Below are 26938 nucleotides of genomic sequence, written 5' to 3'. Positions count from 1 at the left end.
ACAAAATCTCACTCTGAAAATGAAAATACCAGGAAAAACCCAAGGAATTTGACAGGTGGATTTAGAATAGTGACCGCTAAGCACCGGCATTAAATGCAGTGTTCCTTACCACTGCTAATATAATAGAATTTTATGAACAAGTAAGAGATGCTTCTATTAAAATACAATTAAGAAACGGAAAGATAAAGTTATCAAGCGCTGTTGGTTGTTAAATGTAAATAAATGATGAGGAATCATAAATAAATCCCAGGGAGTTCTTTTCGTCATATTTCTAAACCTACTTAAATACTCTGCATTGAAATTGTCAAGTCAAATGCTGTATATCTGTGTAAGATTAATGGGATGTCCTCCTCCAAGGGACACCACTGTAATGATGGAAAGTTTTCTCTGATCTTAATTGCATAAATCATTGTGTTCTTTGTTAGGATTTGTTTTCACACTGTTCAGCATTGTTGCAGTAACCTTTCCAACCAGTTGCTCATGTAATGAGTTACCTGTTAAAAATGGGTCTTTTCTGGAATTGTCTTTTAAAATGAATGATCTCATGTACTGTTTTCTAATCTGCAATATATTTTTCAGGTTGTCTCTAACTCCCTTGTACCATCATGTTACTACCCAAGTAATTATGGTTATTCTGTCAGTAACATTCAAAACACCGCTTCAGGTCTTACTGCTGACCTCTCCAGAGATCCTAGTATCCCTGACCGCTATGGGGATCGTTCTCCCCCTATCAACACACTTCGCTTGGAAGTGAAATATCATGACGACAACATGTTGCAGTTCAAGGTAATTTCAGTCTGAATCTGTTAGGACAACCGATGATGAGATTAGTGATAATTTTTCATTTTTAGTGAGCTAGAATGTTACTAGGCCATACATGGCTTCAGAGGAGAGTAGGGGAGAGTAAGTTCCACCTCACTTAAAATTTACTTGCTTTCAAAATCAGACATAGAAACACAAAAGTGTCACAGCACACTAGTATTGAAGAATTGCTTACTTTCTCATTTTACTGTATAATTCTAATATAAATCAGTTGGAATAGAAATATTGTACACCTCTACCCCGATATAACGCGGTCCCTGGGAGACGACAAATCTCACCGTGTTATAGGTGAGACCGCGTTATATCAAACTTGCTTAGCCCCCGTTCCTTGTTCCCTGACTGCCCCCTCCAGAGACCCCCATCCCTAATCACCCCCAGGATCCCACCCTTTACACAACCCCTCTGTCTCCTGACTGCTCCGACCCCATGCACCCCTCCCCGCCCGCTGACAGGCACTCAGCGGCAGCAGCAGGAAGTGGAGCAGCGTTGACTGAGTCCGCTCCACCCTTCCAGCTCCCAGCCACGTCGCTCCGCTTCCTGCCATTGGTGAGTGCGGAGAGATTGGGGAAAGTATGCCCCCCAGTACTCACCTGCGGTGGGAAGTAGAGCGACACGACCCCAGCCTGATCCGCTTTCCTTGCCCTGGCAGGAGCCATATCGTTGAGGGGCGGCTGGGTAAAGGCCCTGCACTCACTCACCTGCAGCAGGAAGTGGAGCGCCATGGCTGGGAGCTGGCGGAGTGGAGCTGGCTGGGGCTGGAATGCTCCACTTTTCACCACTGGTGAGTGCGGGGAGGTTGGGAAAAGGATGCCCTCAGAACTCACCGGTGGAGGGAAGCGGACCGACATGGTCCCAGGCCACTCCACTCTGCCACCTCCCAGCTGCGGCTCTTCACTTCCCACCGCAGGTGAGTGCAGGGAGGTTGGGGAAAGGATGCCCCTTATACTCAGCTGTGACCTGAAGCAGAGCGCTGCGGCTGGGAGCGGGTGGAGTGTAGTGGTCTGGGGCTGGGCTGCTCTGCTTCCGCCGCTGCTAGTGAGTGCGGTGGTGAACCCTTCTCCCAAGCTCCCTCCCCCGAGTGACACGGCTGGGACTGGAGTGAGGGAAGCAGAGCAGGCTGCTCCCGGCACCCCGCTAATCCCCCAGGCCACTCTGGGACTACGGGGCCCCCAAAAGTGCCCTACCACAGCTCCTGCCCCCCAGGCCCTGGGGGGGAGGGAACCCCTAACCGCTCCCGATACCCTCTGTCCCTTATCAAACACCTCTGCCTCGGCCTGCCCCAACACCATTAACATGTTACTCAGAGCAGCGTGTCAGAGCTTTACTGTGTTGTATGCGAACCCTGCGTTCTATGAGGGTAGAGGTGTACTTACATTTCAGTGTACAGTATATAGAGCAGTATAAACATGTCATTGTCTGTATGAAATTTTATTTTGTACTGATTTGGTTAATGCTTTTTATGTAGCCTGTTGTAAAACTAGGCAAATATCTAGAAAAGTTGATGTCCCACCTGGAAGAACTCTGCGTACCCGTAGGGGTACGCTAACATTTGTTGAGAGCCGCTGTTCTAGAGACTATTTCATTTTATTATTCAAAGAGAGTGATCACTTTTTCTGCAAACTGCTAAAGATGGCTTGCTGTGCAAATAAGTGGATAACACTGCTTTGTTTCATACTCTTGCAGTAGCATGACACACTGATTACTGAGCAATTAGACCTATTCCATATGTAATGTCATATCACATTGTGTCCCATGTCTGACATATTGAATATTAGAAGTGGTGTGAGGTTCCAGAGTGCTTATTCTCACCTCTTTGGGGTTTTTTAAATCTATGATCTTTTACAGACAGCTCAGCGTGTCAGTTGAGCTACCTAAGTTTCAACAAACACAAATGATGAATATAGATGTGCAGGGTTTTATTGAAGCTCTGAGGTAAAAATTGATGAGGAACCAGTTCAAGGTGTGACAAATCAACCTCCACAGCTATAACTCTCATAAGGTGCCTCTGAGATGGCTCCTATTTGTTTTCCTTATAAAGGAGACAGTGATTGAGAGTGGACTCCTGTACGTTATGTAAGGTGTACAAGAGCTTGTGCAAGGAGTCTGCAGCCACTTACTTTTCACTATTCAACCACTTGTGCGGCATCGTCTTCCTTAGCTGAACATTCTACTAGCTTAATTCTATGTAAACAATTACAATAATTACCAGTTATATACAAATATATATTCAAAATATAGCATAAAAGAAAATAGTATAAATAGTTGAAGCAATATATAAGTTATAAAAGCTGCATGTCAGAGCTTGCATAACAGATGTTTGGATGTTTTATGGCCAAGAGTGGTATCAGTTTTGACATTTTAGGAGTGAGTCACTAGTTTACAGGAAGCAGAAGCCTCCTGGAATTAGCCTTACATTTCATTTAATAACATATGTAACCAAAATATAAGCAGATATTATTGCATTTTCCAAGCATGATGGGCATAAAAATAATTGTAAGTACCTTTTAATATTCAGTTAACAGAAAATGCAAATTGTAATAAACCAATATTATAAGAATTAATTAGAATACCTTTACTAATAACAATTAATAATCTCTATAGAGGTCTATCTCTTACACTGCCCTAATACTCTTAGTGAGTTAAGCCTGAAATCTTAAGCTGATAATTAACTATCATTGATTCTTTTAGCAGAAATGTCCTGCTAATATGCTTTATTCCACAATCAAAAGCTACCTCCCACTTCCCCCATCCTCCAACTATCCAATACCTAGGAGCCAAAACGTTCAGACTGGCCCCTGACATCTTCTACAATGCACTTATGTAAGGCCAGTGCAGAAATTTTCTGGCATATTGACAACTAAAAATGTAGAGGCAGCGTAAATAAATGGAATTTAACATCAAAATAAACAAGACAAAGGCTACTGTGCTGGTTGATTGTGTTTTTCATATGTAAATGAAGCAGCCACACATTGCCACAAAATCCAGGAAAAAATAGCCACAGAATTAGGTCCTTTTTGTTGTACAGTACAGGGACCACAACTATAGTGTTTGCTGTTACTTCCCGTATGATGATAACTTACATTCTTGAACATGACCACACTCACAAATAATTTTTCGCTCTTTGACTAAGGAGAACTTTAAAAAAAAAAACAGTCGCAAGAAACAGGTCTTATGTATTACACTTTCAAGACTACTGCCTTTCTTTTCACAGATTTATGATGCCAACAATAAGAGATATGAAGTTCCAGTACCACTATTCCTCCCTAGTACTCCAACAAGTACAGAAGCAGGTCGACTCTATCAAGTGACCATTAAGAACAATCCATTTGGTATTCAGATTCAGCGCAAACGCACTGGAACAATTATGTAAGTGAAAACTTGGTTTGCTATAGATGACATTTTTATTTTAACATGTATGTTTGGTGGAAATCCCTAACTACTGGCTTAGCTTGAATAGGCTGCATTTTGCTAAGCTACCATGGTGTTACTGGTGAAAAGTACTTGATGTTAAATTAATTAACTTGATATGTTTCAGCAAGACCTATTTATTATTTTAGCATATTTCTCCACTGGAGTTGGAAATGTAAACAAAAAATAGAAGTGTATCTGTGGCATCTATAAATGTGGGACAGGCTGGTGGCCTTGAGTACAATCCCATATGAAACACTAGGTATGTAGCTAACCTGTCCTGTTGCTAGTATCACTACTGCTACACAGGACCGGCACTAGGGGTTTGAGAGCCCTAGGCGGACGGCAATTTCGCCACCCCGCGTGCTGGTCCCGCGGCTCTGGTGGAGCTGCCGCCGTGATGCCTGCGGGCGGTCTACCGGAGCCGCGCGAGAAGCCGACCATCTGCAGGCATGACTGCAGCAGCTCAACCGGAGCTGCAGAGCACCGGACACTTCGCAGGCACCACTGAGGCAGCTTCACTGGAGCCGCCTGCCCCCCCCCCCGGTAAAACGGCGCCCGCCATTTATTCTGGCGCCCTAGGCGATTGCATAAGCTGCCTAAATGGTAGCTCCGGCCCTGCTGCTACACTTGTAGTTTTAACATGCTAGCTTGATGAGAACTAGAACAGGTATGTCTATGTGAGCTGGAAATTACCCCTCAAGCTCCAGTGTAGACATACCCTTAGAGGGAGCATTATTACATCCTCAAGAGCTTTCAGAGCAATTAATTCTCACTTAGAACTAAATCTGTTGCAAAATATCAAACTCATTCTCTGATCAAATTGAGAACAAAAAGAATGTGATTTACAGATGCTGATTCTGAGCTGATACCTAGCTTAAAGAGAGGCTATCCCACTGATGTTGGAGCTGTGGCTTAAACAAAATGAAGATAACTAAACATTCTCCTTTGAGTGACTGGTTGTGCTCGTGTACATTCCACTGCAGGTGTATGTGCACCCAATGCACTTGAGTACAAGACTTCTGCCAGCAGTACCACTAGTCAGCATGCGTATCCCTGCCTTTCTCGAACATGGACCTGAGGCCATAAAAGGGATATGGCTGCCCTCCTCCCTCTTAGCTCCTTTTCACCATCTGTGGTGAGAGCTGGAGAGTTCCCTGTCGCTCCTTGAGCCTCAGTTAGGCATCTGTAAAAGAGATTTTCTGATTTGTACATACTTACAGTTCACTTCATATAGTGACAAGTTAGTTAGTTAGCTGATGGTTTAAATCCAGGGGATTTTTGCATGGCAAAAAAAAAAAGCCAAAACATCTGTTTTCCACATGCACAGCTGTCACTGAGAGTTTCAAATGTTGCCTAATTTGTGTAGGAGAGGGACAAGTGGGGAACAAATGTCCTATTTGTACCTCTTTCCCCACGAGGATGAAGAAACAAAGGAATTCCTGTCTTAAAGTTAGTCTTCCTGAAAAGACAACATGTCCCTCTTAAAAGCCCGACCCTAACCACGAGAAAGCAGAGCATTCCTCTACAAAGAGTGCCTCTCTGGGTGCCATGGCTCCAAAGCCTATTTTGGAAGAGAAATGTAGATTCCTAGATTTAAGATGTAAGAACATTTAACAGATTAACCAAGAAAATGAAGAACAGAATGATTCCCCAATCTGTTCTCCCTTCCTTGAAGGCGGAAAATCAGTACGTTGCCTCCAGCTGCAGGATACATACATACTTTCTGTGGCTAGGATGTATTGCCACATGAATTTCTAGTTCATGGTAGGCAATATGCACTGCCAGGACATGGTGCTGCCCTTCAGCCTAACACATGCCCTGAGGGTGTTTACCAAATATATGGCAGTAGTGGCAGTTCATCTTCAACATTTAGGCGTTCAGATATTTCCTTATTTGGATGACTGGCAGTAAGGAAAGAGTTTGCTCTTAGGATGTCCAAGCCATGCTGGTGTGCATAGCAGGAAGAGCCACTTATCAATGAAATGGAAAAGGTTCTCAATCTGGACTGAGTCTCACTGGTTGTCACCAAATAATAGAGAGATTATACATATATTATATATTACTCATATATGATTACCTGCTATATTTTAAATCTTATACTTGTTGCTATCAATGAAAACAGCATTTCTGGTAGCAGTCAGGTACCATCTGCCAAAAGGGAGTCTGAGCTTCAGGCACTGTTAGCCAAGCCCCCTTTAAAGACATTTCACAAAAACAAAGTTTCTTTTTGGCCACACCTTGTTTATGTTTGAAGTTCCACCTCAATCAGGTCATTCATCTGCTGGTGTTTTTTTCTAAAGGCTCACTCTCGTAAAGCCAAAGAGAGGCTTCATACTTTGTACATTCTTTTAGATTATCTCCTATACACTTTGTAGGAGTGCAGGGCAGCTGGTTAGGGAACTGTATATATCTCATTGGATTTCTGACTACATCAAACTCTGCTATTATCTAGCAAAGATTGCTCTCCCTCCGAGGATAATGGCCCATTCCACAAAGATTCATTCCACTTCCTCAGTCTTCTTGAGTAACATACCAAGAGTGGATATATGCAAGGCAGCAACATGTTTACTAGCATATACCTCTTCCGGTCACTGGGCTATCATTCAAGCCAGTATTGGCCAGTCACTGTTGCAAACTCTCTTCAAGTGATCCAAAGACATTCTACTGCAGGTGACATTTGTGAACAATCACTTGGAGGAGAAAAAATGGTTACTTACCTATACAGTAACTATGCTTTTCCTGTTGTATTGTGCACATACATGTTCCACGACCCTTCCCCACTAATTAGTGTATTAGTTGGACAGTGGTATGAAGGAATGGAGAGGGAGTCAGTGGTCAAGCTCCTTTAAAGCCCTTGGCTCCTTGAATGAGGAAGGCAGGGTTGCGTGTGCCACAAGTGGTACTGCTGGGATACATCTTTGATTTGATTGAATGTGGCGAATGTACACTTTGAGCAGAATGCTTCTATTCACAATGCTGTTTAATGATTTTATCAATGACCTGGAAAAAACCATAAAATTGTCACTGACAAAGTTTGCAGATGCCACAAAAATTGGGGGATTGTTAAATATTGAAGAGGACAGGTTCCTGACTCAGAGTGATCTGGTAAACTGAGCTTAAGCAAATGGACATTATAAAATGAATAAATGTAAATGTATATATCTAGGACCAAAGAACAAAGTCCATACTTACATGATACAAGATTCTATCCTAGGAAGCAGTGACTCTGAAACACATTTGGGGTCATGGTGGGAAATCAGCTGAATAGGACTTCTCAGTGTGATGCTCTGGCTACAAGAGCTAATGTATTTCTGGGATGAATAAAGGAGAGGCTCTTGCCTAGGAGTAAAGAGGCTATTTATTTTATTTCTATATTTGTACCGGTACGACTGCTGCTGGAATACTGTGTCCAGTTCTGGTGCCGACAATTCAAGAAGGATTTTGTTAAACTGGAGAGGGTTCAGAGAAGAGCCACATGAATGATTTAAACGAATAGAGAACACACCGTATAGTGATAGACTCAAAGAGCTCCATCTGTTTAGCTGAACAAAGAGAAGGCCAAGGGGTGACTTGATTGCAATCTGTATATATCTACATAAGGAACAAATAGGTGTAATGGGCTGTTCGAACTCGAAGAGAAAGAAATAACACAATTAATTGCTGACGGTTGAAGCTAGACAAATTCAGACTGTTAAGTAAGGCATAGATATTTGACAGTGAGGGTAATTTACCATTGGGACAACTTACCAAAGGTCGTGGTGGATTCTCCATCACTGACAATTTTTAAACAAAGATTGCATGGTTCTCTAAAACAGATGCCGTAGGCATTATTTTGGGCAAGTTCTATGGCCTGTATTATACAGGAGGTCAGACTAGATTATCTCAATGTTTTTCTCTGATTTTGGAATCTTCTGAATCTATGAAAGTTTTTCTCCTGAGTAGCAGCACAAATTACACGAGACCCAAAATTTTCACAATTTGATTTGTTTTTGAAAGTTCAGATGCTTATCCAAACCAACAAAACTGTCTTCAGCCTTGACTTCACAAATCATTCAAACCTTAATCATCAGCCTCTCTAACATCTCCTTTGTTTCCCCATATGTCATCATTACTAAGCATGCAATACACTGGGTTTAAAAACATCACTGAAATTGAAATTAATATCTAGATTAATTAGAGTTTCCTTCAGTTCTAAGAAACTTCTTAATAGGTATTTAGTGTTCATTTTATCTAAATTCCAGAGTGTATTCAATAATACCCAACTTCCTTACACTCTGACACAGATAGTCTTCTAGCAGATTAAACAGTCACCCTGTGCTTCATTAAGAAAAACAGTTGCATGGCTACTACCCCAAATATTCTTTTGTAACTTTCAAAATTCTCAGCAACTATTATTTGTGTATCTTTCCAGCTCTTTACTGATGATAATGGGATAATTCTCATTCTGTTTCAGTTGGGATTCTCAGGTACCTGGCTTCACTTTTAGTGACATGTTCATTCAGATTTCTACTCGTCTGCCATCACAGTATGTCTACGGCTTTGGTGAAACTGAACACACTACATTTCGGCGTGATATGAACTGGCAGACCTGGGGAATGTTCACCAAAGACCAGTCCCCTGGTGTAAGTAGAGATAAAATTTGAATTAGATTTTATTCTGAGCAGCAACTATGTTCTTGGTACACATAACGTAGAGATTTTTTCCAGGGTGGTGATAGAATATTTTGTTTTAAAACAATGCAGACAGTAACACGGGTGTATGCTATGCCCTGGTCACAGATATCATTATCATTACAACAAACCAAAACAAAGTTTATTAATAGTTAAGGTCCCACAGGTGAAGTTGGGGCAGAAATGGCGAGGAAGATAAGCACAATTGTTCCACCTCCAAGAGTGAGACGGGTTAGTACCAGGTCATGCAAGCCCAACATCCCCCCACTACGCGGGCCATCCTGAGGCACCAAGACGTCTGCAGCAAGAAGCAGGGAGCACGGAGAATGCAATTGTCACATCTCCCTGTGAGAAGGGCAGGTATTAGATCAGATGTAACCAGCCTCATATCACTTTCAGGCTGCTCCTATAAATGTGACTAAATGCTGGAGGACTTCAACATAATCCTGGGTGATCTTTTCTGGCTTAAGAGGGTACAAAAAATGTCCAGTCTTCCAAGTTCATAGTCTGGGGCTGCTGCCTAAGCTGGTCCCACTCCCTGAGAAGATAAAGTAGTATGCCTAGGTAGGGCTTCTGCCTGCCAAGAGAAAGAGAAGGAAGTGGGTCTATCTGGGGCCTCAAATGTAAATAGTAACTTCTATATATACACATATGTAAAATGACCTAAGACTGATCACTGACTCACCCTGACTTGTGTTTTTATGAAAAGTGGTTCAGTAATGAGAACTGTACATTAATGTAATACACATCACATTGCAGTGGGAGCAATCACAACAAGTATTACAACAAGTATTCCAGCAAGCCATAGTATGGAGAAATTTTTGTGAAGGAATTCTGTGAAACTGCTGAGATGAAAGTTCAGTGGATTAGCAAACTACATGACTTGACCCTTTAAAATGAGTGCTCCATAATCATTGGTTTTCTTGTTGTAAAGTGCTGAGCTGTCATTGTTAAACATCTGTGATAGGAAAATCCATGGGTGGATCATGTTATAGACTGTTACATGTTTCTCTCCTTTAGATGCTGCTTCATCAGTCTAGTCATTAAATACGCTGCTGTCTTCAGTTCACATAGCTGTACTCTCGTGACCTTTACAATCACACCTTGAGAACTTTTTGTATAAAACAAAAATGTCAAAAGGCCAGTTGAATGTATCAGTACAATACAAGAAAAGTGCCTAAAAGATGAAAATGATGGGAAAGTTATTTTAGTAGAGTGGATTTATCAGTAATCATTTAGGAATATTAGACTGTTTACTTGCCAGTAGAATGTTCACAAATTATGTCAAGTATCAGAGGGGTAGCCGTGTTAGTCTGGATCTGTAAAAGCGGCAAAGAATCCTGTGGCACCTTGTCTGTTAGTCTATGCTGTTAGTCTTCTGTTAGTCTTTGCTGCTTTCACAAATTATGTTCACCTCCAAAGTGAAACCATAATTTTTTTCTTCTTTTTGCAGTACAAACTGAATTCCTATGGTTTCCATCCCTTTTACATGGGCCTGGAAAATGATGGAAATGCTCATGGAGTCCTCTTGCTTACCAGTAATGCAATGGGTAAAAAAGAAAGAAAAACTTTCAGAAATAGTTTCCTCTATTGTGCACTTTCTCATAACAATGGTTTATTCAACTACTTGCTTCCTGAATGTATGCTCTGCATTTGCAGATGTCACATTCCAGCCAACCCCTGCTCTGACGTATCGCACTATTGGAGGAATTCTGGACTTTTACATGGTGTTGGGCCCAACGCCGGAGTTGGTTGTTCAGGAATACACTGCAGTAGGATTAATTATGTTGAAAGTTCTACAATCAATTGTATTTTTGTCCAGTTTTCCATATTACCATGATTAAATGTTCTCTTTCCCCCCTATTTTATTGTTGTTAGCTGATTGGACGACCGGTCATGCCACCATACTGGTCTTTGGGATTCCAGTTATGCCGTTATGGATACCAAAATGACACCGAAGTCTCTGACCTCTATGAGGCAATGAAGGCAGCTCGGATACCTTATGTATGTTGTTTGCAGTTATAATTAGTGATGTTATTTGAATTCTCTAATCACAGATTTGTTCTCTAGGGAAAAAGAAATGAGAAATAATTTATAGAAATGAAACCACATACTGTACTGAAACGGTATTCTTTGTATGCGTTCAGCCCGTTTATGCCCTCTTCACAGATGATATTATCATTACACCAAACAAAAACAAAATTTAGTCCTATGAGGACCGACTCTTGCTACTCAACCTGGAAAGAAGTTAAGGGAAAAGTCTGCATCATTTCTTGTCACCTTCGCATCACCTACAGTGTTGTCAACAGTGTTGATAAGAATGTCCAACATACCATAAGGCATTCGCTTCCATCGCCTACAGATTCTGAAGAGCAACACATTCTCTAACTTTATCCATATTTTGTTCTCATGCAGAACCTTAATAGTAGCCTCATATTCCTTGTATCCATGCATCTGGCTGTCACAGAGTAGGTTCATTTGGAAAATTATTCTTCCTTAACATTGCTAAGATTACTGTTAAGGTTTTGTGTAAGAGCAGAAGTTGGATGGAATCCACAGTAGGTCATATCCCGGTTCGGGCCACCATTTGTAATGATACACTTTTTCAAGTAGTCTGCAAGGATGGAACCCACATCTCTGGATCTAAAAGCACGAGCCTCTACTTTTTGAATTAAAGGACCAAACACATTATCTTAGAGAGAGTAGCAAACTCATAAACCTCTATATCTGATCACTAGGGGATGCATCTTTTTAAAAAAACACATTGTGTGTTCTTGACCCCATTTACACTCTGTTGGTGGCTAGTGGTTTACTTCCACCTAATGTGTGGAAACTACAAGCTGCCCTGTCTTCACTATGAGTTTATCTAGTATTAGTTAACCTGAATTAGATAACTTGAGTTAAGAACACATCATATTGTCCAAGAGCAGACAAGACCTATAGTCAGATAAATAGCTACTGATGTTAGCATGGTTTATACACTTCTTCTAGGGCAGGGAAGTTTATTCCAGGTGTCAGAAGGCTACAGCAGTTCATCTCCATTTATGTATAGCCCTGACTTGTAACAACAACCCTGGTCAGTTTATTTACAGGATTATATAATTTTATAATTGGAGCTATACCTATCTCCTAGAACTGGAAAAGACCTTGAAAGGTCATCGAGTCAAGCCCCCTGCCTTCACTAGCAGGGCCAAGTACTGATTTTTGCCTCAGATCCCTAAGTGGTCCCCTCAAGGATTGGGCTCACAACCCTGGGTTTAGCAGACCAGTGCTCAAACCACTAAGCTATCCGTCCCCACCAAGATCAATCAAGATTGAATTCTTGATCTCAGGAATTAACAGCATAAACTACTGCTTAAGTTAAAGGACCATACAATTTTTCCACGATGTCACAATGTTACTGTACCATTCTCTTTTCATGGCATTCTCCCTGCATGATATAGAGCTGCAATTTATAGATCTCTTTACCTAACTTTATTAGCTGCTATAGAAGAACATTGTAAAAATATGTACATAGAAAACGGTGCTTCCTTCAAATCTTAAATTGTACCTCTCTCTAAATATTTTGAGCCAACTTCTTCCTGGTGCAAATCCGCTAAATGTATAGTATGGATGAATATATAGAACATACTGATGAATCTAGCCCAATGTCTTTGCTTTAAAATACAATATTTTGCCCTTTACTTTTGTTAAAGCCAGCACTTTTCTTACAGTCAGGAAAACTAATTCATAAAAAAATAAGAACCCCAGATGATAGCATTTGAACATTCTGAAGCTAATCTGGTCTGAATCAGACTTTCTTAAAGTTAATTACGCCTTTGACTTCTAAACTAATTTCTAAGGTTTTTTTGTGTCTTGTGTTCACTTATTGCAGGATGTACAGTATACAGACATTGATTACATGGAGCGGAAGTTAGACTTTACTCTCAGCCCAAACTTTGCAGGACTTCCTGCTCTGATTAATCGAATAAAAGAAGAAGGAATGAGATTTGTCGCTATTCTGGTCAGTAGTTTGGTACTTTTTTCTTCACTTAGTATACTTCTAGATAGTGAAATACCAGAATTCACTGAATGAATTAAATAATGTACATATTTGCTTTCTTAAAATAACTGTAAAAGTGGATTGTCTCTGTATTTTAGGACCCACCTATCTCTGGCAATGAGACAAATGCTTATCCACCATTCACAAGAGGTGTGCAGGATGATGTCTTCATCAAGTGGCCTAACAGCACTGAGATTGTCTGGGCAAAGGTACTATTGTGAGAACTGCAGTTTAACCATGAGGAGTGGATTTCAAAGGCAAAAATGACTGTTCTGAATAAATTATATATTTTTTAATTGAGGTCTTTCTTATGGCTTTGCCCGCCACCCGTCTTGTTTAGGGTGTCTGTGGTACCTCTGGGAGAGATAATAGTGAGATGGTTTAGACTGTAGTGTGATCACTATAACAATGATCTTCAGCTGTATATCTTTTCTTAGGGGAGGGATGTTAATGTGCATAGAAGGAATTATTTTGTGCATTGCTAAATGTACGTACACTGCAAAACATGTAACATTTTCTTGACAGTTGAGAGTACACTGCAAAGAGTATATTTTAAAAGCTGTAGGAGGTCTTGCAAACTACATAAAAATCAATTCAGTGTAGCTTAATTTCTTTTCTTCCCTCCATTCTCTTTAGGTTTGGCCAGATTATCCTAATGTAGTAGTTAATGAGTCTGCAGATTTAGAAACACAGATCAAGGTATGTACGCTTAACTCTTTCACTAATCTTCCCTTCAGCCCCCTCTCTCTCACAGTCTCTCCACCTCAGCCTACTCTACTTTTCTTCCTTCCTTCCCCTGTCCCTCTTCTCTCCTTCCCTTCTGTGAATGGTCTCCATTTCTTTGGCTTTCCAATTCGCTAATCCCTCCTGGCACACCCCCACACCACAGATTTTTTTTTAATAGGGGAAAAATCATAGAACTAATATGATATTTCAAAAAGTCCCTTTGCATTTGTCTTGTGTCCTTCCTCCCACCCTTTGTCTTATGGACTTAAACTGTAAGATCTTCAGGGTAGAGACTGTCTAGCACTCTATACACTGATAAAACCATGTTCCCAGTTGGTCTGTGAGGCTGTAAAACAAACTGTAAATAATAAACAATAGTTATGAAATGTATTTTATAAACTAATCATCCTACTCCTACACTTCATATAAAAAAAAAAGAGTTGGTTAATGAAATCTTACAAAATTGAGAGCATTGAACAGTGGTAAGATTTTCAACGAGCACTATTGATAATCACACACATGCCTCAGCCATTCATATGAGGTAATCCCTAGTGTTCCTCACACTCCATTCATTTAGATTTTGGTTCCCGCAATTGTACTGATGCTGGATAAAATCCTATGGAAACATAGGGTAAAATCCTGGCTCCATTGAAACCAATGGCTTAGAATATGTCTGCGCTAGAGCTAGGAGATGTACTTAATATAGAAATTACACATAGACTAAAAATCGAAGTGTAGCCACATCAGCACAAGCACTGGGAGGAGCGAGCAGCCTACGTACATCCCTAGGGTCACAGATGGGATCTGATCTGCTAGGCACTTCTGCGGCTTTCACCATGGTAGCTCTGCTTCTATTTTTATGACACTAGCTCAATCAGAGCTGCTACTGTTCTGTCTACTCAAGCTGGAAATTGTACCTTCTACTCCAGTGAACACACAGCCAATGAGACAGCATATCAACTTCTTTCCCTATTACCTTACAGCAATCCCACAGATACAAGCTGTTCAGACCTGGCCTACAAGTGTGGCGAGGCACCAGCAAGAAACATAAGAGTCTGGAGCAGCATCAAATTCCCCTGAAGCCCATATATGAAATCGGGCCCTGAAGTTGTCTCGGGCCTTCTGCATCTCCCTTTTTTGTGATAGGTTATGTGTAGTACTGGTTTACAAGTCAGTACTATATTAAGAATTGAGTCCTGGGAGAAGTGAATGGTCATCCTCTTCTTAAGAGTCATGCTGACATGACTTAAGAACATAGAACCTGGCATAGTGGGTCAGACTGCTGATCCATCTAAACCAATCCATTGTTGGTCCATGAGACAACCTTCTCTCTTATCCCATGACTATTTAGTTTGCTTAAAAGCCTTTGGGGAGGAACCTTGTCAATGGCTTTCTGAAAATCCAAGTACACTGTATTGACTGCATCACTGTTATCCATATGCTTGCTGATCCCCTTTAAGGTGAGGCATGGCTTACATTTAAAAGACTCTTCCCGCCCCCCAATTATCTTTATCCATATTTAGTGCCCCAAAAGAATAGCTTTATTGTGGGCATCTCCCCCACCTCCTCTGCAGTGAAAACTGATGCAAATAGTTCATTTAGTTTCTCTGCAACAGCCTTGTCTTCCTTGAGTGATCCCTTAACACCTTTGTCATCCAATGGCCCCACTGCCTGAATGGCAGGCTTCCTGCCTCTGATGTACTTAAAAAATCTTACTGTTAGATTTTATGTCTTGAACAAGTTGCTTCTCAAATTCTTTCATGGTTTGCCTTATGATACTCTCATAATAAACTTGCCAGAGTTTGTTCTTCTTCCTGTTTTTCTCACTTGAATTTGACTCCTAAATTTTAAAGGATGCCTTTTTGCCTCTAATGGCCTCCCTTACTCTGCTGTTTAGCCATTGTGGCATTCTTTTGGTGCTTTTACTGTCTCTTTTTCATTTGGGTTATACATTTAGTCTAATGCTTTTTTTACCTGAGACTATTTACTTTAGTCGGAGACATGTTTACTTGAACAGTTAACAAAGAATATGAGTTTTAAGATTGAGTTTCTTATCACTGTAGGTTCATATTAACAATAGATTTCTGTAGTTTAATTACAATCTTAGCCAGTGATTCAATTTGTTTAGGTTGTTAAAGCAGTTGAATACATTGATATCCAAACCTGTGTCTCTTTTCCTATATTGCCTGTTACTATTTTAGCTGTACAGAGCTTATGCAGCTTTCCCAGATTTCTTCCGCAATTCTACAGCACAGTGGTGGCAAAGAGAAATAATAGAATTCCACACTAATCCAAATGATCCAGCGAAGAGTGTAAAATTTGATGGCCTGTGGACTGTAAGTGCATGCCTTCTCTTTGTTTAGTAATACACCTTGTAAGACATTTGTTACTGGTTTCACAAAATTCTTACTATTCTAAGAAGGTTTCAGCAACTTTTATGCTACTAAGTATTCATTATCTTTAATACCATGTTGACGGCCTCTTCATCTCAATGGCTGAGTCCACAATGAGGAAACCTGAGGGTTAGCCTCACTAATAACTTCAAATATGATGTATGTGTTTAATGCTATTTGTTTTGGGTACTCTATGCCTGACGGCCACGTTACATTCTGCTTTCTGTGGGAGTTCAAGGATCGACTCTGACTTTGTTGTGAGCCAGTATAAACAACTGTGGATGAAACACAAGTTAGCAGGAAGGGAAATCAGAGCACTAGTTCTAGCAAAGTAATCTAATGCCTGCCCCTGCAAAGGTTTTTCCCAATTGTGTAATCTTTGTGAGTCAATTTAGTGCTCAAAACAGTTGGGGTAAAACCAAATTGACTTCAGTGAGTTATTGTTTAACTGGGCACTGTGTAATCTTCATCCCATCACTATTAGTGCACGTTCGTCCCTGTGGAAAAGTTAAATTTCAGGTTATGAAATTGCCTAAAATGCAACAATGTAGACCACATAGGCAATTCATGGAATATCTGTAGATGTGATGAGTGTACAATGTATATCCACATACACCAAATGCCATATCGTTCAGCATTGTTTTGACAAATAATGTTCTCTTAATAACTCCTCCCAAAATCGCTGCAAAAGATCACATTGCTTTCTAAATAATTGTTGCCATTCAGTGTAAAATAACTGGGTTAATGTATTATTACCATGAAGGAAAACCTTCTGTTAAGAGAATCTGTGTTCCTGCAGTATGTTTTATCCAATGGCTGATATATGAAATGTTTGAGTTGAGTTTCAAAGTAGTCTAGGGGATTACAACACACGCTAGTTTTATTAGAACATATGTCTAAATTCCCTAGAGTCCTTTGAAAATCTCAACTTCAAGAGATTGCAATATGCATGGCTTCCATTTACAGAAAATGTAACTCTGTATCCATCTCCTAAAGAAATATCTCAAGACAGAGATTTCTGAGCTTATTAATACAGTACAATAATGATATGCCAATTCGGATAAACACCATCAATATCATGATACTATACTTTGACAAGCATTGAAAAAAATCTATTACTGTTCTAGTCTATGTTTCTGAATCCACCACAAATGTCTGTCTGTTAGTTCATATAAAACAAATTAAGGGGTAGCATTTAGTATGGCTTAAGTAAAATATGCAAAGTGGAGCCTGTTGAATAGTAAAATACTTGACTGATGAAGACAAGCACAGAGTTCAGATTGCAGTGATCTGTGGGGACATTTCATTGGGCATATGGTGCTACTCAACGTGCATATGGATAATAGAATTCGAGATGTGTGAGAAACATGAAACACAAGCAGCTTCTAGGCTTAAAGAGTGCACCCCTCTGCCCTGTGTAGTGATTTCCTCTCTTCCCCATGCTGATTCAGAAATGACACAGATGTACTCCATAGGGAGCTGTACAGCCACATCCATAGCTTCTCAGCCAGGGAGCCTGAGAAGCAGGGGCCTTTAGTGAATGGAAATAAAATGCAAGTTTTGGGGAGCACCCTAATTAATTCAGTCAGAGCTCGGAGAGGCCAGCAGCTAGTGGGGAAATGAAATAACATTCGTAACAGCACAGCATTTGTCAGCAGAAGGGTTCTGATGAATTTTCCATTTGTATTCAATTTGTGTGTGTATTTGCTCCCTCGTTTACAAGTAGATGGCATATTTTCCCCTTAGAATTCAAATGGGCACATTTAGGAAATTTTAGTTCATTGACTATCTGAGTTGACATTGGTTCAGGGCAAAGTTACTGAATATTTGTGTTCTTTTCTTTAAAAAAACAAAAAAAACGTCAGGACATGAATGAACCAGCAAGCTTTATTAATGGAGCAGTTGATGGCTGCAGAGAACCACTTCTAAACAACCCACCTTATATGCCACGTAAGGAATCTTATCTGTACTTTGCATTCTTATTATCACACAGATTGTTATTAAATCATACCCTGTGTCACCCAGCAGAAAAGATTTGTACACTAGATCCTTCATTATTAATTATTGTCTGTGGGCCAAAATAAGAACGTTTCTTTGGTCCAACCTTGCATAAAATATTAAGCATTAATTTATTTTTCATATTAAAATCCATGCTGCAAGGAAATGGTTGTAAGCATCAACAATAATCTTTTATTTAAGATTACTTCCTGTGATATACTCTGGGGCTGTAGTTAAAAATCTAAGTTCCTGATTCCACATACTAAAATAGCACTTTTGTAGTGAGGACAGTGATAGTGGGTAGATGCTCCTATCCAGATAGTAATAATTTTGTGGCCATGAATTAGTATACAAGAGTGTTGGACATTGATAGTATTTGGAGACAAATTCTCAAAAAATTGGAGTGATACCATCAAGAGATACATCATGCCATCATTCTACTTGAGGAACTACTGTTGCAAAGTTGCTGGGAACTCATGGCCCTAAATGTTCTTGCCAAAATACATCAGGACACAGGCATTTGAAAGAGGCCAGTAGTAAAGGAAAAATGGAGGTTTAAAGAGTGAGTGACTTACCTGGTTTCTTGTGGGCACTATGTTAAATGGTTTGACTTTTCATCTCCTCCTCATTAGCTTTGGCAGAAAAGGAAAAAGGGCTGGATCTCGTGACCTTGTGCATGGAAAGTCAACAGTTCCTGCCAGATGGGACCCCTGTCAGGCACTATGATGTACATAGTCTGTATGGATGGTCACAGGCACAACCGACGTACTTGTAAGTCATTTTCACCTTTTTCTTCTCAAAAAAACTAGTGTCTTGTAGCCAAATTGTGGCCTCAATTACTGAGATGTAAACCCTGAGTAATTTCCATTGCTATCAATGGAAGTAGCTTCAGTGGAATAATTCAGCCTCACCCTCGATAATCTGCAATTTGATGATTAATAGCTTGTGGACTTCAATGGGCTTTGGATCAGGTCCAAGGAGCGGGTTGCCATTTTCTAATACCGCTACCTTGAACATCTGAAATGTGGTCCCGGCAAATACAACTTGCTTTACCAGGGTAAAGCGTGACCATTGAGTTTCTTTTTGCAGGTCAATGATATAGCAAGTCTGTAATAATTAAATTGCCTCTCCTGTTTGTGTTCTTGGAAGAGAGAATTGATCTACTTCATACCAACATATGATACTTTTGACGTTTGTATAACTCTAACTTGCAAAGCTCTTTGAGAACCTCAGATAAAAAAAATACTACAGAAGTGCAAGCGATTAGCCCTGTTATCATTTCATTGTGTAGTACATAATATAACAACAATATAAGATTTATAAAATATTAATCTAGTGTGAAAAATATTAAGGGCCAGAATGTGCAAGATGTGGGAATGCAAGAAGTTATGCCCCTTTTGGCACTCAGTCCCAGGACAGTCTGTATCCTTGTGCTCCCTGAGAAGGGCTGAGCACTTTACAGGTTTGTTCTGGAGAAACAGAGGCAGCAGCCCCAACTTTCTCCCCACTGGCAAGTAGTTCTGATTTAGGTCCTCATCCTGTAAACCTTTAGGCACATAAGTAACTTTTCTCATGTGACTAATTCTTCTTAACTCCATTCGCAGTAAAGTTAAACATGTGCATACATGGTTATAGATCAGGGCCTCAGAAGCTAAGAACTACATTTTCCATAGAAATGTGGTCTCTCCATTTGCTGTCTCCTAATCAGGTATTTTATAGAAGGGATTTTTTTCTATGGTTGCCACATCTAATGTGCTTCTGTTTGTATTTTTGATATTAGTGCTGTACGCAATGCCACAGGGGAACGTGGAATTGTTATCACCCGATCAACATATCCCTCTAGTGGACGATGGGCAGGTCACTGGCTTGGTGATAACTATGCAAGATGGGACCAGCTTGAAAAATCTATTATTGGTACGAGGAGTAATTTATTTAAATGCCCTCAAGCTTTAAACCATCACAAAGGAAAAAAGTCTGCTGAAGCACAATGACTGCATTAGGAGTTAATTTTGTTTTTAGAGCTATTTCTGATGTTATCACTATTTTCAATATAGGGAGTAGCCCTGAAGCCTGAATGAACTTCTTAGGATTGCCCAATGTAGAACATCTCTCCGCACTGATGCAACCTTTAAACATGTGAAGTTGTATCCAACCTGAGCTATTTGTTTTAAACAGAATTAAACATCTCTTTGTCAGATAGACTAAAACAGCTAAGACTGGCTGTTCAGTTAATGCTACACATATTGGAAAAACACACTAATGAAGGTACAACGTAAGGAGTTGAACTATCAAGAATCTCCAAATTAGCATGACCAAAAGATCAAAGGGCATTCAGAGAGGTGATTAATTAAGATCAACTGGATGAGCTTGCCACAGATCTACAGGAAGTCACATTTCCTGTGACATACAGCACCCAGTTCTATGCCGTATAGTACAAAATCATCATTTGGATAACCACTACGTAACCAGTGGGACACTGGCTAGTCTCCAGATTCTGACTGACATGGGAAAATTGCTAGGTGGTTTTGTACTGGGAGATGAGAGGGTTTCAGTAAGAGAGGGACAAATCCTTAGAGCTTGAATGGGGATGCAGAACTCTTTTAATTGAGTCATCCAGACACTGGGTGATTGAACTATGCATAAAGAGGCAACGGTATTTTTGCTGAATGACTGTAAGGTTGTATTCAGTATCTGATTAGCTTCAGTGTAGGAATGTAAACTCCAATCTATGGAGCTTTCTCAGGTATATGGATCTAGAAGGAAAGAGGGATAAGACCTATAGGGAAAACCTCAGAACCATTCAAGCTATAAGGGCTTAGGCTGAGGTTTATGTTGGGTTGTTTTGTAAACTACCAAGAAAAGCAACTCTCAGTGATAGAGTGAGTTTGGATGATATCACAGCAAGAAAGTGGAACTGTGCCATTTTACAGTTTTATATCATGGGAAAGTGGGACCAAGGCAGTATCCTTGTCTGTAGTGAATCCCACTTCCCCTGCTAAGAATCCCTCCTCATTTGGCCTGACAGAGAAAGATGCAAGTGAAAAGTTTGTCTTTATTTTTTTGATTTTTTTGGCAGGTATAATGGAGTTTGGCCTCTTTGGAATTTCCTATGTAAGTTATTAGCTTAAATTCCTATTGTAAAGGTTTTTATACCATTCTAGTAATCTACAGTATTCAGATTGAATTACCTGTTAAATGCTTTTAGATTGGAGCAGATATCTGTGGCTTCTTCAATGATACAACATATGAAATGTGTGCCCGGTGGATGCAGCTTGGATCATTTTACACCTATTCTAGAAATCATAATGTGATAGGAACTCAGGTGAGTTGACGGTTCTCTGTATCTTATATGACACTGAGATTAGTCAATTCTAATAGCGTTAGCTGCAGTTCTTTCCCAAGGTAGTGCTCTGTAATAACGAGAACCCTAAACTAGGTCCTGATTGAGCATCCATGGAAATCAATGGAAACAATCCCATTGACTTCATTGGGTTTTGGATTAGAACCTAAATTACAGTGTGCATTACCACAGTATCATGCCTGCCGTTTGGCTATCTGGAAGGGAGCGGAGTTCACTTCCCAGGAAGCCAGCATAGCAGCTACTTCAGCTACAACCAGCTTTATTTGGACTTGATTTGGACCCACAAAAATGTATGCTATACTTTCAGTTTATTGGAGTTCTCTAAATGTGCCGCTTTCTAATTGCCTAAAACTTTTTGTTTGAATTTGAGTCAATAAAGTCAAATTCTTCTATTGGATGCCCACATGCATTTCCCAATGGCAGAAAGGTGGATACAAGTTAGATTTTACAATACAAATAGTAACCCTGTTTTATCTTTATTTTTAGAGACAAGATCCTGTTTCCTTTGATGAAAAGTTTGAAAATATTTCCAGAGATATACTCAATACAAGATACACGCTGTTACCTTATCTCTACACTTTAATGCATGAATCCCATGTTCTTGGAAGCACTGTAACACGTCCTCTGCTTTTCGAGTAAGTATTAAGTGTTTGACAGCAACATTGATACACAATAACTGAATTGTTATGAAGCAGGAGTTCAGTCTTTGCCCAGTCATAAACCTCACCTATGCTTTTTCCCTTTGACCTATATGAGACTATGGGTATAACCCCTTTCCAGAGTCCTTTGTCCTTCTCTCCTCTGACTGGCCCTTCCCCACCTCTAACTAATCGGGGACACAAAAGCAGGCAATCTGTCCCTTCCTGTAGGGAAGTGCAATCTAGGTGGCAGGAGCTGAAAAAAGGGAGCTTGCCAAGCTAATGGTGCTCTTTCAATGGCACGTCAGTAACTTTAACCACATAGAAAAATGGTGGTGTTTCACTTCTGTATGGGGGCCTCCTGGCAAGTGGAATTGATTGGCGGCATTAACCTGAGCGTGTACCAGAATTAAAAATAAGACTGAAAAGATTAAGCCATGATTGACAATGTTTTCATTCTTTTAGGTTTGTGGAAGACAAAAATACGTGGGATGTATACAAACAGTTTTTGTGGGGTCCAGCACTGCTGATTAGCCCTGTATTGGATGAAGTAAGCATTTCCAGATTTACGTTCTTTATGGAATGAACATTTAAAAGGAAGTGTATATAAACATTGATTTAAGTTTTAATTCTTATTATAAGTGTGCTTTCACATTTCAGGGAGCTACAGAAGTGAATGCTTATATACCCAGTGCACGCTGGTATGATTATTACACGGTAAGCAACTTAAGATTGTTCTCTGTACAATAGACCTTTTAAAAGAATTGTATCCTAGAAGGTGCTGAGCACCTCCTTCAAGATACTGTGCACCTTTAATTCCCATTGACATCAGTGCCTCTGAGAATGCACTCAGCAGCTTGCATGGTCAGGCCTTAATATTATAGTCCAGTTATTTTTAAAAGATCCTAAACTCTAACTGAGCACCCAAAACTTAGGAAAGGGTCAAATAATTGTGATCAGATAGGACTGATCAAATATTATTTGTCAATAGTTGCCATTTCTAATAGAAAACTGTGATTCATCAAATAAAGTTTTGTTTTGGCATGCAACCAGTTCTGCTGTCACCATTTTAAAATGGAACTGCTGAATATATGGAAATGCCAGTATACAGAGAAGCAGAGGTGTTTCGGAGTAACTGTCTGGTTTTCCCTGGTTAACAAATCATTTTATTTTGAATTTCTTCATTACTTTGCCTAATTAACTAGCATTGAGACAATGAGACGTGTGCATGTATGCACATTGCATGATAACAGCTAGCTCATGCACCTGGCATATCAGACACAAAGCGTACCTCCTCTTTGTCCTGTGGCTGAATTGTCATCCCTGAAGTGTGAATATTTTGCAGTTGAAGCACCAGAAAAGTTATAAAAACAAACAAAAAAACCTAAGAAAGCAAAACCAACTTGTAGCCAAAGTATAGCACTCCTTATGATGTAGCACATGAACCAAATATTTACTTAAAGCTATAGCACAGTTTATTAATATTGCATCACAGATGGATTTGGCAATGGCCATATTTATGGATTTCAGTTAATGTTTCTGTGAATTAATTGTGTAAAATTATGTGTATGTGCATCACTACTTGTACATTTGTAAGCAAAATTGCATTCAACACAATTTTTTTATGCCTTCCGACTCAAAAAAAAAAGTCTTCTCTTCTAGGGAAAATCTCTTGAAATAAAGGGACAATTCCAGTCATTGCCAGCACCTCTTGAGCATATCAATCTTCATATCCGGGGCGGTTATATCATCCCCTGGCAAGAACCTGGTCTTAATACCAATCAAAGGTAAAAGAAATAAATTGGAGTGTTTCCTTTAAAACAATTTGACAGTAATTTTTGAAAAAAAATGCTCATCTTCTACCCAATCTTAACAATTGTCTACATGGAAATTTGAACTGATCTGTTAATTTGTAGCTTGGGAAGTGAGTGAGGTTTATTTACTCAGCTTTTGAGACCTCAGTGAAATGGATGAGATTTGTATCCTCTGTAGGACCCTTATTAGCAATAATACAGTAAGCAAAACATATTTATATGTTTCCTTATTTTACAGTATCTTTTCCTTTTTGAAGGACACACCTAGCACTCCCCTGCTTCCAACCATGTAAACCCCACTGATGTGTGTGGGAGTTGTGCATGCAGAACAAAGGCTGCATGAGCTCCCACTTTGTTTTTTCTTTATTGTCTTTCCGCATAATTTTGAGCTTGGAAATTATGGCAGTGGTCTTGCATCTCTTGAGTGAATAGTGTTGATATTCATGAATAACCCACTGAGTTTACTCACGTGTATAAGATTACTCAGATAAACAGGAGTTGATAAGAATTAGTCCTAAATAAGAATCATATTGCTATTTCTTGTAAAGTACACAATGTCTGCTCAATCTGATGATGTAATGGAAAAGTATATTGACACTGACTATCGAGCATATATCTGTGAGTGTGTGTCAGGGAATCCAGAAGTCAAGTTGCAGTTGTCACAATCTGTACAGCTGTGACTCCAATGAAAGGAGGAAAATGAATGTGCTTTCTGGCTTCGTTTTTATTTTTGTAGCCGACAAAACATTATGGGACTTACTGTTGCTTTGGATGATAACGAGGTCGCTCAAGGTCAGCTTTACTGGGATGATGGAGTAAGCATTGGTAAGTGTGATCACTTTTGGTATAATATCAAAGACGGGCTCCACTCCTGCAAGTGACAGCATACAGGTAAAACAGGATCAGGACCAAACTGATTTAAACAGTTAAAATTTTTAAATTAAGATGTTTGAAAGATTAGGGGCCATCTCCTCAGAGGTGTCTGAAGGTGGGAGTAGAGGTGACTTTCTGCTCCCTCCTTCCAGAGGGTGATTCTTGGCTGTTCCTAATGTGCACCAGTTGGAACAGCCTCCAGGCTATTTGCTGCCCCCAAATGGTCTGAGAACACAGTGTGCTCCTTTCTACTCTTTGCATTACCCAGATACCAACTGTTCACAGATGGGGGTGCAGGGCCAGGATTATGTTGCTTAGATTTGGTTTATAAACCTAGGACTAGTTTGTACCCAGCCCTGCACAGATGCCTAAGGCAGGTGAGTGCAAGGATCTATCCACCCATCTCTCAGACATTTGTACATGACTTTTACGTAGAGGACCAGGAGGATCCTTTAATTTAATTTGAACTAATTAATTGTCAAATATCCCTAAGGGCAGTTAGTTGTAATTATTTCTTTATTTCAAAATCTACAAACAAGCTTCTGTTGAAAATTTGTGCAGAATTCTAGGTCTGTCAGCTGAAATACTGTAGTTCAACCTTGGAACAAAATTGTACACTAACTGCATAACACTAATGAAATATGTTATTTACAGAAAGATGTGAACAGCGACAGGTGTTATGCGATCATTTGATTGTAATGTTTAAAATGAAAATAGCAAACATAAATTTGGGAAAGGTATTGGTTTTGTAAAAAGTTTAGGTGCGTTAATGTTGTTTTCTCTCTTTTGGTAGAAGAATAGATTTCATTCTACTGATTTTTTTCTTCTTTTATAGACACATATGAAAATGGTAATTATATCTTAGCAACATTTGCCACAAACCAGGTGTGTATTTATATATATATGTTGTCATTTTTAAGTTCTTCTTTTACCTCCCAATAAAATTTTTTCAAGATTCAATATTTTTATTTAAAATTATATCTACAATCATTCTTTTTTCCCCATTCAACTGTTTCCCATTGTAATCCATGCCATTCATTGCAACATTCCTGAATTTTAATGATGTTGTAGAAATGTAAGGCTGGAAAGGACGGGAGGTCATCCCGTCCGGCCTCCCATGCTGAGGCAGGACCAAATTTACCTAAGCCATCCCTGACAGATGTTTGTCTAACCTGTTCTTAAAAACCTCCACAAATGCGGATTCCACAGCCTCCCGTGGAAGCCTATTCCAGTACTTGTATTAGAATCATTTTCCTACTATCTACCCAACCTCTCTCTTGCTGCAGATTAAGCTCATGACTTCTTGTCCTACTTTCAGTGGGCATGGAGAACACTTACCACTGTCCTCTTTATAACAGCCTTTAACATATTTGAAGACTGTTATCAGGCTTCCCCTCCATCATCTTTTCTCAAGATTAAATAAGCCCACGGGTTTTTTAACCTTTCCTCATAGTTCAGCTTTTCTAAAACTTTTATCATTTTTTTTGCTCTCCTCTGGACTCCCTCCAGTTTGTCCACATCTAAAAATGTGGCACCCCAGAAATTGTACACAGCTGAGGCCTCCCCAGTGCTAAGTAGAGCAGCATAGTCACCTTCTGTTCATATGCTACAGAATGATTTAGGCTTTTTGCAACTACGTCACGCTGTTGGTTCATATTCAGCTTGTGATCCACTGTTACCCGCAGATCGTTTTCACCAGTACTACTGCTTATCTAGTTATTCCCAATTTTTATTTGTGAGACTGATTTTTCCCCTTCCTAAATAGAGTACTTTGCCCTTGTCTTCATTGAATTTCATCCTGTTGAATTCAGACCCACTATTCAATTTGTCAAGCTCACCTTAAATCCTAATCTTGTCATCAAGAATACTTTCAACCCCTCCAAGCTTGGTGTCATCTACAGATTTTATAAGCATACTCTCCACTACATTATCTAAGTCATTTATGAAAATGTTGAATAGTGCTGGTCCCATGTAGGACCTCAATAGATGCATCCTCCCAGTTCAACAGCAAACCACTGATGACTACACTTTGAATATGACTACTTTCAACAAGGTTTGCACTCACATTAGTGTTTCAGCTAGACCACATTTCCGTAGCTTGCTTGAGAGACTGTCATGGGGGACTGTGTCAAAAACCTTATTATAATCAAGGTGTATTACTTCTACTGCTTCTCTCCATCCACGGGACCA

At 39.8% G+C, this 26938-nt stretch overlaps 1 protein-coding gene across 1 annotated transcript in view; it reads left to right on the top strand.

Annotated features, from left to right (window-relative positions):
* The window catches only part of SI (sucrase-isomaltase), a 200856-nt gene that overhangs the window by 127920 nt on the left and 45998 nt on the right, over positions 1 to 26938 (top strand). Inside the window, exons 49-69 of the mRNA XM_050965764.1 lie at positions 580 to 786; positions 4034 to 4188; positions 8687 to 8855; positions 10357 to 10453; positions 10563 to 10675; positions 10782 to 10907; positions 12778 to 12906; positions 13044 to 13154; positions 13582 to 13644; positions 15873 to 16007; positions 17930 to 18014; positions 18695 to 18833; positions 19843 to 19976; positions 21139 to 21173; positions 21268 to 21384; positions 21910 to 22058; positions 22527 to 22611; positions 22722 to 22778; positions 23724 to 23848; positions 24612 to 24700; positions 25584 to 25633. Coding sequence (XP_050821721.1) covers positions 580 to 786; positions 4034 to 4188; positions 8687 to 8855; positions 10357 to 10453; positions 10563 to 10675; positions 10782 to 10907; positions 12778 to 12906; positions 13044 to 13154; positions 13582 to 13644; positions 15873 to 16007; positions 17930 to 18014; positions 18695 to 18833; positions 19843 to 19976; positions 21139 to 21173; positions 21268 to 21384; positions 21910 to 22058; positions 22527 to 22611; positions 22722 to 22778; positions 23724 to 23848; positions 24612 to 24700; positions 25584 to 25633 — 2370 coding nt within the window. The remainder of the gene's footprint in view (positions 1 to 579; positions 787 to 4033; positions 4189 to 8686; positions 8856 to 10356; positions 10454 to 10562; positions 10676 to 10781; positions 10908 to 12777; positions 12907 to 13043; positions 13155 to 13581; positions 13645 to 15872; positions 16008 to 17929; positions 18015 to 18694; positions 18834 to 19842; positions 19977 to 21138; positions 21174 to 21267; positions 21385 to 21909; positions 22059 to 22526; positions 22612 to 22721; positions 22779 to 23723; positions 23849 to 24611; positions 24701 to 25583; positions 25634 to 26938) is intronic.

The sequence above is a fragment of the Gopherus flavomarginatus genome, chromosome 8 (genome assembly GCF_025201925.1).
Source record: "Gopherus flavomarginatus isolate rGopFla2 chromosome 8, rGopFla2.mat.asm, whole genome shotgun sequence".
NCBI lineage: Eukaryota > Metazoa > Chordata > Testudines > Testudinidae > Gopherus > Gopherus flavomarginatus.
Note: the sequence above shows the minus strand (reverse complement) of the source record. Positions and strands in the feature narration are given on the sequence as shown.